The sequence below is a fragment of the Capsicum annuum genome, unplaced genomic scaffold (genome assembly GCF_002878395.1).
Source record: "Capsicum annuum cultivar UCD-10X-F1 unplaced genomic scaffold, UCD10Xv1.1 ctg81560, whole genome shotgun sequence".
Lineage (NCBI taxonomy): Eukaryota > Viridiplantae > Streptophyta > Magnoliopsida > Solanales > Solanaceae > Capsicum > Capsicum annuum.
This window is the reverse complement of record NW_025892289.1, coordinates 46154-59966: the sequence shown is the minus strand read 5'-3', so window position 1 is coordinate 59966 and position 13813 is coordinate 46154. Positions and strand designations below refer to the sequence as shown.

The following is a 13813-nucleotide window of genomic DNA, read 5'->3' as shown; positions in this document are numbered from 1 at the left end:
CCATGGAGGTCCGATACACCACCCGATAATGATTCGATAATTGTTCATCCGTTACAATCCGTTACCGAATCAACCGTTTTCTTATTGGTTGGTTAGTGTAATTGTTCATTCATTACAGTCCGTTACCAAATCAACTGCTATCTTATTTGGTTGGTTAGTGGACCGTTACCGAATCAACCGTTATCTTATTGGTTGGTTAGTGAATTAGTATATTTTAAAACCAATACAGTTAAGCCAAACCATTAAGCCTAATTATCCGTCCGATACACCCGATACGCACCCCTAAATAAGGAGGAATACAACCAACAAAATAGTGCTGCTGTGATTCTAAATGCTAGTTTGTTGTAATGTAACTGTACAAAATGCGTGGCTGTTGCAACTGTAAGACTTGCACAGGAACTATGCAAGGTTGAACGAGTATGTCATCCCTCACGAGCAATCCCCAGAAATTTGACTGCAGATATGGAAACATACCCTAAACATCTTTGAACTAGACCCTTAGAATTGGCAACAACATTTAGGGCGTAAAATAATTAATCGCGGGAGAGCAGAAGCGTTCTTCTCTCTAATCTCTAATGTATACGTACAAATTCCTGACGATCACCAATTCACTGCTGTAGTTTGTACATAGAGCAATAGTTCCCCGATCAAATACAAGGATGATACAATTATTTTGGTCTGCTTTAGTGTACTAGTTTCTACCTGGTTAACATTATGGTTCAGTGGGAATTCTTTTTGTATCCTGCCTTCTTTAACTGAAATTTTTTGGTTAAATTATACTAACATTTTAGCTACATCTTGATCATCCTACTGAAAGAAATGGTTGTACAAAAAAGATTAAAGCAATTGCCGTGAATTCACCAATTCATACCTTCAAAGGTGAAAATAGTCGCACGACGCCCCCTTCTTGCAATGCCCACTCTCATAAAACTTGCAAACACGTTGTCCATTTGGAGGAGGCCCAGAGTATGCCCTGCCACCAAATGTCTGTCTGCACCACGATGACCCATCCCTTCCAAATCCCAAGTCCCCTACTGGAATAACCCCATCTCCTGGACCACCAGACCTCTCTCCTGAGTATATACACTGGCTTTCAGGCAATGGATTCCCAGTGAAAGGGGAGGTATTCACGTTTGAACGTCCACATGCAGTCACCATGCTGCTACCTTGATTAACATCTGTGAATCCCTGAACCAGTCTACTGCAAATCATGTTTGCAGGTGCTGCACAATAGTCGGTGGTTATAGCTTCCAGACCTGTACTATAGCTGATGACTGAAACTTCAGTTTTCCTCGTGGTAGAGGGTGTAGGTACATTGGACCCAGCTTCACCCTGGGAAAAGCAAACATCAGCTGACTTTGTTTCTCTCTCATTGCAAGAAGATGAAGTCCTGCTAGACCTCTTTAAAGGATCAAAAGCTTCGGCCTGTGATGCCCCCGCTAGTTCATCTGTCAGAGAGGATTGACAAGGTAACTGCATATCTTCAGTGGAGCTCAGAGCATCATTTTTTGCAGGATCAAGTGTGGGACTAAGCTCCTCAAGAAAGCTGAAAAAGTCACTTTTAAACACAGATATTGTCTCCTCACCGCACCTCATGGCTGAGGTTGGTGAACCCATACCACTTTGAGTTTGAGATTCCATTGCATCAACTTCAGCTAATAGGTCTGATACTGATTCCTCATCTAAAATGCTGAACTCTATTGGCTCACCAAAGAGTGCTCGCCAATCAGAAAAGTTTGAGATTTGATGACATGAGGAATTATGATTGAGTTGGTTGGCATCTGAAGTAGGTGTGTCGACATGATCACCCACTGCTTCAGCTGGTTTCAGTGCAGAATCAGAGAAAAGATCAGAGTCCACAGATGGTTTTGCAGCTGGTGAATATCCACCCAATCCACTAGCTAATTCAGGAAGTTGGGGGCCATCAATCACTAGACTAGAAGCACTGCTCCAACTAGGGCCTGAATCCTGAACAGGAAAACTAGAAGTTGAGGAATCTTTGTTTGATGCAGCCTGCCTAACTGGAGCTTCGTCTTCCAATTCTGGTTTAGCACTTGGCAAATCCTGGATATTTGAAGCACAAACTGGAACAGGGCCTGAATCCTGAACAAGAAAACTAGAAGTTAAAGAATCTTTGTTTGATGCAGCCTGCCCAACAGGAGCTTCGTCTTCCAACTCTGGTGTAGGACTGGGCAAATCCTGGATATTTGAAGCACAAACTGGAACAGGGCCTGAATCCTGAACAGGAAAACTAGAAGTTAAAGAATCTTTGTTTGCTGCAGCCTGCCCAACTGGAGCTTCGTCTTCCAATTCTGGTTTAGGACTTGGCAAATCCTGGATATTTGAAGCACAAACTGGAACAATCGAACTCAAAGAAAGTAGCTCTTCAGCAGCCTGAGCTTCAACATCGTCATAGCTAGTTTTTGGAGTTGGGCTGGGGAGATCTGGATAAGTCGTGATACCTTGTTCAAATGAATCAATTGACTTAGTTACTGATGCAAAACTAGATCCAGATTTTACTTTAACTGAAGTTCTATTACTGTTTGAGGATCCCCAGTTCTGTCCGGAAGACTGCCCTAAATGCCTCTGACGGTGAGATTGCATACTATGGCTAAAGCCATCAGATATCTGAGATATTGGGCTTCCACTTGAGTCCCGAACCATATGACCTGTACTGTAGTGAAAATCAACAGTTTTAGGGCATTTTTTCCCATGCAGAGGAGCTCTGTGCACATTTCCATGACTGGATGAAGGTTCTGGGCTGGATGCATGGGGTTTGTCAGAATAAGAATTATTCAAGTCCAAACATTGTGGAGAAGACGAGGACAACCCATCCATTTTCGCAGTCTCAGTGTTACCATTAGAATGGTTATTTCTGATACGGAGGTGCCAAGGTACCTCCCTCCCTCCACATTCTCTCCCTATTCCAGTTGCAGTTGCACACCACCCAACGCTACTGTTAACAGAAGCAGCACCAAGCTTCTTAGACTGGTGTGAAATCTCACCATGCACCTGAGGGGCTTTATGGAACAGCCCTTTTAGTGCATTAGTTAAAAGTACTGAGTCGTCATGCTCATCATTTGTCCATATCCTCATATCAAGTGGGAAAAGCCCCGACGTATTCCATTTCTTCAACTGTGTCACTGAAAATGGTCCTTGTATTTTACCACTAGGGTCACGGTAATGCCAAAGCTTGTCTGTATCACTATTTTTAGTGGATGTTGAGTTCACTGTAGATAAGCTTGTAATTGAAGTTTCAGATGCAGACCTATCCACAACCTGACATTCAGTACCTTGATTCCCTAGCTTCTTCATAATATTTCCATGAGCCTCTCTTTTTTCACTCACTTTAGATAGAACCATGATAGATCCCTCTTTATCTGGATAAAAAAACAAAAATTCTACTTACTTAGATCACAAAGAATCAACTTTTGAAAGACTTGCTGGTACAACCAACCACCTAACCTTTCTTCCATGAAGACATATGCTTGTCTTCCCTTCTACTAAATCTAGCGTATTTTGGCCCCCCATGTTCAACTGCATTACATTAACATCATCAGTAAGCAAATCTTTCAAATTGCGCCCAATAAAAAGAGATCACCCATAAATTGGAAAAGAGATCACCCATAAATTGGAAAAGAGTGACTAAAAACAAACTGATGTAACCTTGTTTTTTGTCGTCCGATTCTCCAGCATCTTCGTCTGTTTCATAATTAGGATCCATCTTTGGATCAGCATGCACTTCTGGAATTGCAAGTAGCCTCCGCTGATGTTCTTCAGGCGTCTTCAGAAGCTCTAGCTTCTCTACACATTCTCTGAGCGTGGGAAGTGTCAAGGAAGTCCACATACCCATGCTCAAAGTCTGATCTAATTAAAAAGTGCAGAACATGATATCTATAGATTTTGAAATCATATGCTCTTTTTCAAAGAAGAAAATTGAATTCAATCTTTACAGAGAGATCTAATAAATATCTCAATTGATTTAGATGTTGAACTGAAATTTGCGAGTTAACAGCAGCAGTATGCACCAGCAGCTATTTCACGGTTCACTCTTATTCATTGTAAAAGATTTAGTTTGCATATTTCTATAGCTTAAGCAACTTTTATATAACACATATATTTTCTGCTATTTAATATTATAAGAGGTGACTGCAGAAAGATAAAGTAAATATGAGTGATTCAATTCTAAAATGTGTTTTAGGGTTCATAAAATGGTAAATACTACTAATGTATGTGAAGATCTAGGAAAAATAGTCTGAACCTTGTCAAAAAAATTATTGATTAAAATATATTTGAGAAATGAAAAGCACTCCTATTTATATCTGCTTATAACAATGAAAAGAAAAAAGTACTTGCATTTTACTCAGATTGAGTCTTTTTTCATTAAAGTAACTTCAACCTCATTGAAATGTAATTCAAATTAGTAAAACCTCAGTTGGGACCAACCTTCCCATTGCAATTTAAATTTGTTCATGTCCCTGTTTCTGACCTCCTTTTTTCTTTCCCTCAATAAACTAAATTATCCATTTGTTAAGGTAAACAGACAGAAACATATGGAACTGTCAAAAAAAGTGTGGAACAAGAGAAAAAGAAAAATACAGAATTTTAAAATATGGTGCCTCTGCTATTGTTGGAGACATCAATATTATCTTGAGATAACAATATATAAAGGTAAACTGCTTCAACAGAGGAAGGAAAGGATATTCTTTCTTGCGCCCTTTTTCACTTGCTCTTTCACGAAGATTGTTGAGTCGTTGTATCTCCTCTTCCAGAGACTGTTCATTTTTCAAAAATAAAGAAACAAAAGCCCATCACAACACAACCTATATAACATCTTTTTCAAAAGTAGTAACAGTGACAGTACACATAACACCTTCGAACACAAAACCTTTTACGTTCCATGAGAGTAGGTACAACAAGTGTTTATGGGTCGGGATAGTTTACCTACTTTGGAATGTAAAGCAACAAAATGTGTAGATCAGTTACCATTCAGGAATCAATACCTTTTCCTTCTTTTGGCTGCAGTTTCTTTGTGCTTTAGACACCACTCAGTTTTGAAGCACAAAAGAATTCTAAAAGGAAGAAAAACATTTGAATACATTTTAAAAGATCCAACTATACCAATTCCTCTCTGTTGCAATTAAATTTACATGATCAAATGAAATATTTCTATCTCCCATTACTAATTTCAATACAAAATATTGCCTCTTCCTTGCCTAGACATGCTCTGCCTAAAGAAATACATAGTTTAGAACTTCATTTAGGCCCTTCAAAGTCATGCAAAAGCTTGCTAAAAATAAAATAAAAATACTGCATTATACCCAGATGAGATGCTCATCCAGATCATTGATATGATCTAAAAGAAAAGAAAGGAAACCCTTAAGCACATTTTAAAGACTTAATTATGCTCCTCCCTTAACCCTTTAAACACATTTTAAGGACTTAATTATGCTCCTCCCTTGCTGCCATGTGACTAGGTCACGGGTTCAAGCCATGGAAACAGCCTCAGGCAGAAATGCAAGGGGTAAGGCTGTGTTCAATAGACCCTTTTGGTCCGGCCCTTTCCTGGACCCGCGCATAAAGGAGCTTTAGTGCACCGGGCTGCACTTTAATTATGCTCCTCCCATCCCAATTTCTTGTGGCCCATTCATTATCATTCCAGTTAAATTTGCATGACCATTTTATCAAGGGAATATATCCATCTACAAATACTAATGGAGAAAATTGCAATGAATAATGAAAAGGTGACATACATCTTTGAGTTTTACAGCACGGAGTTCCATTGCTTTCTTCTGTATCTCACCCTATGAAGAAGAAAAGGCATCATTTAATCAGTCATTGTGATATCCTAAAGCAAAACTTAAAAGTGACATCAGGTTCAACACTTACTATTGTCAACCGCTTTACAAGCCCACATTTTATGATCTGACGTAATCTTCTGCATTCATCCTGAAAATTGCCAATAAATAATTAAGAAGTTATCTGAATCAACACCAATCACCTACTGAAATCACCATACACCCTATACAGGTACAACATATTAAGGTGACAGAGTAGTAGAAATTGTTGAGAGTCCACATTGTTGAAGGTATGAGCGGTAGTCACTTAAAAAAAACTTTTTATTATTACATAGTTGAAAATAAAAGAGATATAGAACAAAATTAATTGAACCCACACCTACTGTGTGGTAGATTCCCTGATATCACTAGGCTTAAGTATTGGTGGTAGTCTTTTCATATGGTTCCAAACAGTTCCTCACAAGTTAACTTTCGGAATAGAGTTAAGTTCAAGGTCCATTTTGCTTAACATATAAAAGCCAAGAGCTAAACTCATCCCTGATACTAGACTACCCATCGTACGGACCAAAATTATGTTACCATTGCTCCAAACGTCCAACTCTGAGCATGCCGAAGGATTTAAGAGTGACCATATTGGTTGACGGCATGGACTGTAATTTCTTTATACTATCGTGGACAATCCTGACCTTATGAACTAACTTTTGGGATTGAATTAGGTCCAGAATATAGTTTCCTTCGCAGAACTAAGAAGTAAAAGGTTTATTTATGTACCATTCGTAAACATGAAAATGAAGTTATTCATTAATAAATGCAACAATCTTGCAATTCAAGTAGTGAACAAGGAACAGTCACGTGTATCTAATTACCTCAGAGAAATCTTGATTTGAAATAGAATCAATAGGAACAATCTCTTTCTTGTTTAAGTTTAATACTTTAAGCAGTACATCAGCAGCCTTATCCCCAATCTTATATGGAACAAATGCCTTGCTTGTACCTGAGTTGAAGATATTATGTTCTCTGGAAACTAGATTTAAATCTTGTTTACACCAGCATGAGTAGTTAAAGAAATCTTTTAAGAAATGTCGGTACCTACGACATGGACAAGCCTGTACATATCCTGCTTCTGATTGTTACCAGATATTCTTATCCGGACAACTGAACCAATAACTCTGCTTTGGAACTTCTCCATATCTTCAATAAGACTCTCCATCAAATCACGGCGCAAATATATGAGATTGATGTTATGAGCATCAATTGCTGCATACTCATCTAGATTGACCTGCACGAAATTTTTTTCGGGGTGTCTCCGTGATTTACGTTTCTTAGTTTTATTCATCAAGAATGAGGTATCATTGTTAACGCCATCCTCCACATGACTAGTAACATTTCCAACAATTCCAGCTGGTATAAATGTACTACTCTGTGAATCCTCCTTTATCAGAAAGTGAAACTCAAGAAGCTTTAGCATTTCTATGTGGCCAGCACGATGTTTTCCGAAAAGACTTTGGAGCCTCGAATCACAAATTATTTGACTTTTCTGATGAGTATCTCGAAGATTGTTTCTCTTTATGTACTCTAGTAATAAAGCCTGGACCTCAAAATGTGATAAAGCAGAAGTATCACCATTCTTCATGTGTGCAACAAACTCCAAAAGCTCTTTGGATGCCCATTCCATGCGTCCATTCAATGATGGCCCCACAGCAGTACTTGCTTCTTCTTTCTTTAAAGAATCTTTCCTCCGTAAATCTAGCTCTATGGGCTGTGTTTGCTCCAACTGTGGAGAACAACCAGTACCATTTAAAATTTCAGCCTCAGCAATTGTTTGGATTTCAGTGATTGGAGGAGCCTTGCAAGGTGGCTCCAGCAATTGTTTGGGTTTTTTCAGCTCCAAATGGTCAAAAGACTTCACAATACCTTTGCCATCAAATGCAACAGGATGAGATACCCGCTGTCGCTTAGCATGTACTGAATCTGATCCTTTCCAGGGACTTTTAGCTTGAATAAGTTCATTTTGTGTTAATGATAATTTTTCTTTTAAGTACATCCAATATACCTTGAAGAGATACTCCCAGCTACTCTTGTCATCAAAATCTACTTGAACCTGAAAAGATTTCAGGCATCACAAAATCAAATACAAATGGCAGACACATAACAAAACCAAGATTCCTATTTTTTCTGCAGAAGTAAAAGAAAATGAAACAGTACACAGTAATACTACCTGTGAACAAGATTTAAATTAAATAATTTCTCTCTTTCCATAATTTTTTACAAATCTGGAAAGGCATGATAGGAAAATTGTCTGCAAAAAATTAGTAATTAGATCTGATGATCAGATCTGCTCATGGAGAATGTGACATTCTTTATCTATTCACAGGTAAAGGCAATAATCGTTCTCGGGGGAATGCATCTTACTCAAAATAGAAAAAAAAAAAAATTTAAAGAAAGACCAAATACCTAGGTAGCCCCTCAAACTTGGTTTGAATGGTTTAAACACTCCATTAGCTAGTGACCATTTGAATACCTCTACCTGGCAGAGGTGTGCCTCGTGGACACTTATGTTCATGCGTGAAAATACGCACTGTTGATGTGATAGATGAAGAAATCGACAAATGTCGTGTAATATTTTCCCATAAAAAGTATAAAAAAACAGCAACAACATACCCAGTGTTTGGGAGGGTAAGATGTACGCAGTCCATACCACTACCTCGGATGAAGTAGAGAGGTTGTTTCCGATAGACCCCTGGCTCAGGTAAAAAGTATAAAAAAAAATACCTACAAATTTTTTATTGAACCGCAAAGCAACTCCAAGCATCGCCATGAATTTTTGGACAAGGAGAGGAATATGTTATACAAGAGAAGTTGGTTTGTCGCCAGAGAACATTTTCTGGCCATGTTTTCCAGTTGTTTGAAGGCGGCCGTTCTCTAATTTCTGTTGGTGGTTTATTCACTGATTAAGCCACCAATGAATTATGAGATGTGTCCATTAGTAGCTTGTTCGAGGTATTAATCGCCTCAAAGAATTTACTTGTCTTGTTGGTTGTTGCTTTACATCCTAGAAAGAGACTCGAAACGATTAAACAGAGGTCAAGAGATGAAATTCCAACTGGAAAAACATCAGTTTTAAACTAGTGGGATATCTTAGCCTTTTGAAGGCTTGACATATGTGCAAAGAAATTTGATAGACCATCCATGGAGAAGTTAGCTGATAGGTCTATGGTGTTTAGGAAAAAGTGTTGTGAAATTTGGAAGTGTCCCACGAAGTTTACAGTCTTCTAAGTTGACATCAAAAGTTTCTCTGTTTCTAATTCAATCTGGCACTGTTCCCAGATTGAAATTGTACAAATTGTTATAAGAAAGGTCTACTGACAGAGTTGAAGGGGGGGCTATGGAGAAGGCAATAGGCAAACGATCTTAGATAGCATTGCTTGATAAACTAAGGTTCAGAAAATTTGGTAGTCCTGCAATAGAATCTGGGATTTCGCCTGTCAACTTGTTAAAAAACAGTGACAGAGGGGTGCCTTTAACCTGCCAATTTGACTGGGGATTTCTTCGTGATATTTGGGCTAATTGCACAAGTAAATTGGGATAAGCCATGAAAGTTTCAAGTAAAAGGGTGGAAGTGTGGGGTCCATGTAAAACTCAATATTATTCTAAATAAGAAGAGAAAAATCACGATTAAGGTCTCACGAGCTCAGATTCAGTGGAACACACCTGATCACAATTTTTTCAAATAGAGGATACCTATCTGGTCACTAGCTAAGTCTGGGTGTCCAACTGACAAAGCCCACCAACTTTGAGGGGATATCTTGGTATTTAGACTTGATGATATCATGAACTGTCAAATTAATAATCAGCAACGAGATTATGGGGCACAGCATACCATCTCCTGGATTCCTTGGTCTATATTCTCAATCAGCATGATAATTCTCATGCATGTTGAGCAAAAGCCTTTGTTTCTTCGAACACATAAGAAATCAGCATTTTTTGTACATCCTTTGCACAGTGAATATGTACAAGTATAGCACATATAGTGGGAAGCCTTTTGACATACACTACAAACATGCCAACCTGAAAATAAAGGTAATTTGAGAATGTTATGTCATGCAAGTATCTGGAGGTGGTGATGTGATAGTCGATAGAAAATCATATGCATCTATTATGATCTTCTATTTGATTAACTTTAAGCAACTACTTCAAGACTTATAGTTTAAGAATCTTTACATTTTCTATTATTAACTTAATCGTTCATGAACATTGTTGATCAAAAATTCAAATGTAACACATCTGGGGAAACGAATCCTTTGAAGTTCAAAAAATATTGCACCAACTTGAAATGAAATGGAAAAAATACTCAGCACTACACGTGCTAGCAACAATCCCGTGTATATTTGGTGCTTAATATATGTTTGTGGTTGAACCCTTGCTGTGAATATAGATTCTCCAGATATCATGCACACTATCAAAGTGTCTTCAAATACACACATCCTTCGACAGTCGGTGTATATGCAGTGCATGTGGAATGTATACATACATATATTCACACAAAAAGATAACGCTGGTAGGTGGGTTACACTGCTCAACGAAGAGAATGTCTTCAGTCACTTTAACTATTAGTATGACATACTAAAAAAAATTCAAAATCCGCCTTATCCACTCCACTTCAGACCTATAGATTCGTTGCAGCTTATTCTAACATTACAATGATGAAAACTAATTGTTTCATCGAGTAAATTACTCCAAGGTTTCTCTTGCGCAATCCAAAGACAAAAATTCAATGCAATTCACAGCTTAGACATAGTTCAATTCATCATTTTCCTATGGTACCATGTATTCTGATTGTTTAACGTTTACTTTAATCAAACAATTAGATCCTTGTTTGGTTTCCCAAGAAAAAATCCTTATTCATTTTTTTCTGTTTCTTTTATTTTTAAAAAGGGATCTGATTCTTGTTTCTCTCTGTGCCATTCAATTTCACATTAAGATTTTGTTTTTTAAGATTTCCCAAAGTGAAAATATGTTTTCAAGATTCTCTTTGATTAGTGCAAAGATACAGGGAAAACGGAGCAAAGAGAGTGAGATATACATTAAATATTTGAATGGAATGAATCAAATTGGAGCAAAATGAACAGTGAGGATTCATATAATCGACTCTTAACTACAACAGGCTTGGTATTTTGAGGCATAGTTGTTGATGTTGTAGGATAAGTAAAGTTCAGCAACAATATTGAAGGGCTGTGAAAGATTGTCTTCAGGTCTTCACTTTTCCAAACAAAAATTTGGAAATAGAAACCATTTCGAACATGTTACAAATATAGAGTACAAAACACGGGAACAGATCAAGATTACAGCAGAAAATATACACATGAATTCATTTTTTCTTGAAAAAATGCACAAGTTAGTAAGCGAACTATCGTGAACCATGTCGATGTTGATCGATTTAGATGGATCGTATGGGTTGGAACTTGTTCCTTCAAAATTGTAAATGCCAATTGCAGCTAAAAATTCTAATATGCCAATTTCGGCATGATGCAAACTTTCCAGCTCTCAGGGCTACAAGAGAATGAACAAGGATACTCTTCCTAGTTTTCCTCCTTTTATACATTCCGGATGCCTATTGCAACTGCACATGTGCCTTCCTTTCTCATCTCTCTACCAACGCAGACACCGTGCTATCGCCTGGTTGGGCACTCGCTGCTCTTTTTTTTGTATGAAGTAATAAGAAATTTCATTGCGAGCATCAAGAGGATACATAGTACAAAAGTTAGGAAGGTGACAATACTTCATTAGCTCAAATACAAAAAAAAAAAAAAAAAAAAAAAAAAGACTCAACTAGTACCACGGAGCTAACAAAGTTCAAATAGTTCTCGGGGGAATCTATGGGTGAAAGCTAATGCCAACTATATAGATACAAAAGACACCTACCCTTAAAGGAGTGATTTGGAGTTGATAAACCTTCTTTGACCATACAGGCCAACACATACTAGCAGGTATCATCTTCCAGATTGACTTGATGGCTTACCAACTCTCCAATTGCACCGGCATTCAAAGGCCACTTTGGTGCTATGTGGCACTACCCAATTAAAACCAAATATAGACAAAACCATACTCCATATATGAGTTTTCACTCTAAAACAATTTTATAATTGCTGTAAGTAGCTATTGGCAAGCACACATGTTCCCATTATAGATGTTTGCTAAATGTTTATATGTGAATATATGCTTTTATATGCAGAGAGAATAAATAAGTACTAATCTTGATGTTGTTACAATGAGAAATAGTGATTTTTTCCACAATGATTGATGTAACGCAGTTCTTTCAGGCCAACTTATGATGATTTACGAAGCAGCAGTAAAATGAAGGATCCAGCATCTCGCTTCTTAGATATTTAAAAAATAACAGCACAATGAAGTTATTGTAGTGTCACTTAACATTTTCATTGTGCACAACCACCTGCCTTAAAATTTAATTGCACCTTATCTATGTGTTTTTGGTGACACTGCAGTAGCATGGTCACCTTCATCCGTAAGGTGAACCTTTAAATGGAAATAGCTTAACTAAATGCCAGATGCACAAGCAATATGACATTACCGCCTCTAACGTGCCACTTTTTCCTTTGAGAAGCCCATTGCACTAAAGCTCTTGCTATGCGCGGGCTCCAAGAAGAGTCAGACCGCAAGGGTCTATTGTGCACAGTCTTACCTTGCATTTCTGCAAGAGGCTGTAATGTGCCACTCATTGATTAAATTTACCATCAAACAGAAATCTACATGACCTCGCCTACTATTTAAGTCCATTTTCCAAATGCAGTAACTAGCAATTGCACATCCAATAAAAAATTCATAAATGAACAAAGATGAGAACTAAATGACTGCAAACCGGTTCTTTAAGTGTGGGTAGAAGCAGAGATACATACCGCAGTTCCATTTAGCTTTGGAGCGGAAAAATGCCTCATCCCGCTTAATACAAGCTGGATGATATGCCTTCGGACACCCCCTTTACAATTCAGTAAAAAACAATAATCAATACAATCAATCAATTCATACTTCTCAAAGTCAAACCATTAAAAAAAACCAATTTTGGAATAAATTAGAAAAACACTTTTACGTTACTATTTACGAAGAACAAGTACATCAATTTTTAGCTGAAAAGGCCAGTAAATTTAATTTCTGCGAAACCCTGAAAAACGCGTGGTTAACTCACTTGCGATCGCATAGGACAAGCGAACCACCATCGAAACAAATAAAGCAAACATCTTCCCCTTCCTCCCCCTCGCGATGTCTCTTCAGTTGCGGAGCATTCGATACTGCTACACGTGGCGGCCTTCCACGCTTCGTCTTCTCAGAAAAGCCGATCCCGTTAGAATTCCCAGCAGACACCACGGCTACGGCAACTCCGACCAGCTGCTGTTCTACTGACGATGCTGCGGCGTCCTCCATGGGAATTCGAGGTCGGAGAAAGAGAGTTTATGAAACCCTAAGGTAGGTGAAATTGGGCGGAGGAGTGATCGGAAAAGGTGATGGATCATTGACTATGCCAAGTTGTGTGTTTGGGAGTACGTGGAAATTTCTGAGACGGGAAAGGGGAAAAAGTTGGAGAGATGAGATAGATGGGGGGACGGTGGTTGGGCCCCATGTTTGGCAGAATCAAGTGTGTGTAAAATGTGTGTGCGCCACCCACATAAAAATCATATATTTCCTCCGAGTCAATTTATATGACAGTTAATTGATATTAAGTTTAAGAAATATGACAATATTTTTAAAATTTATTCTTTAGTACTTCCTCCCTCCATTTCATTTTATCCGTCTCAAATTTTTTAATTTAATGTCTCATTTTACTTGTTTTTTTTACTTATCGAGATAAGATAATTTTTTTTTTCCATTATATCCTTAATGTAATTGATTATTCCTTGTTATTAGTCTTCCATCAATATTAAAACTAATAATAAAATACAATTAAGAGGGATAAAATGATAAAGTTACATTACCGATCATTGTTTTCTTAATAGCTGTGTCAT

General features: G+C 37.8%; 1 protein-coding gene across 3 annotated transcripts; it reads right to left on the bottom strand.

Annotated features, from left to right (window-relative positions):
- Positions 1 to 559: 559 nt before the first annotated feature.
- On the bottom strand, positions 560 to 13493 carry LOC107858553 (zinc finger CCCH domain-containing protein 44). 3 transcript variants are annotated; one of them, XM_016703282.2, is made up of 11 exons: positions 13000 to 13493; positions 12713 to 12792; positions 9679 to 9866; positions 6888 to 7899; positions 6665 to 6792; positions 5890 to 5949; positions 5754 to 5804; positions 4705 to 4775; positions 3667 to 3821; positions 3466 to 3537; positions 560 to 3380 (listed from the first exon to the last, which is right to left on the bottom strand). In XM_016703282.2, exons 1-11 carry the CDS (start codon positions 13233 to 13235, stop codon positions 874 to 876), a joined length of 4560 nt encoding a protein of 1519 aa, XP_016558768.2. In that variant the 5' UTR covers positions 13236 to 13493; the 3' UTR covers positions 560 to 873. The 3 variants fall into 3 exon arrangements, with proteins under 3 accessions (XP_016558768.2, XP_047261757.1, XP_016558769.2); XM_047405801.1 differs by lacking the exon at positions 9679 to 9866 and having other exon boundaries at positions 13000 to 13491; XM_016703283.2 differs by lacking the exons at positions 9679 to 9866; positions 12713 to 12792; positions 13000 to 13493 and adding an exon at positions 9510 to 9654.
- Positions 13494 to 13813: the final 320 nt, after the last annotated feature.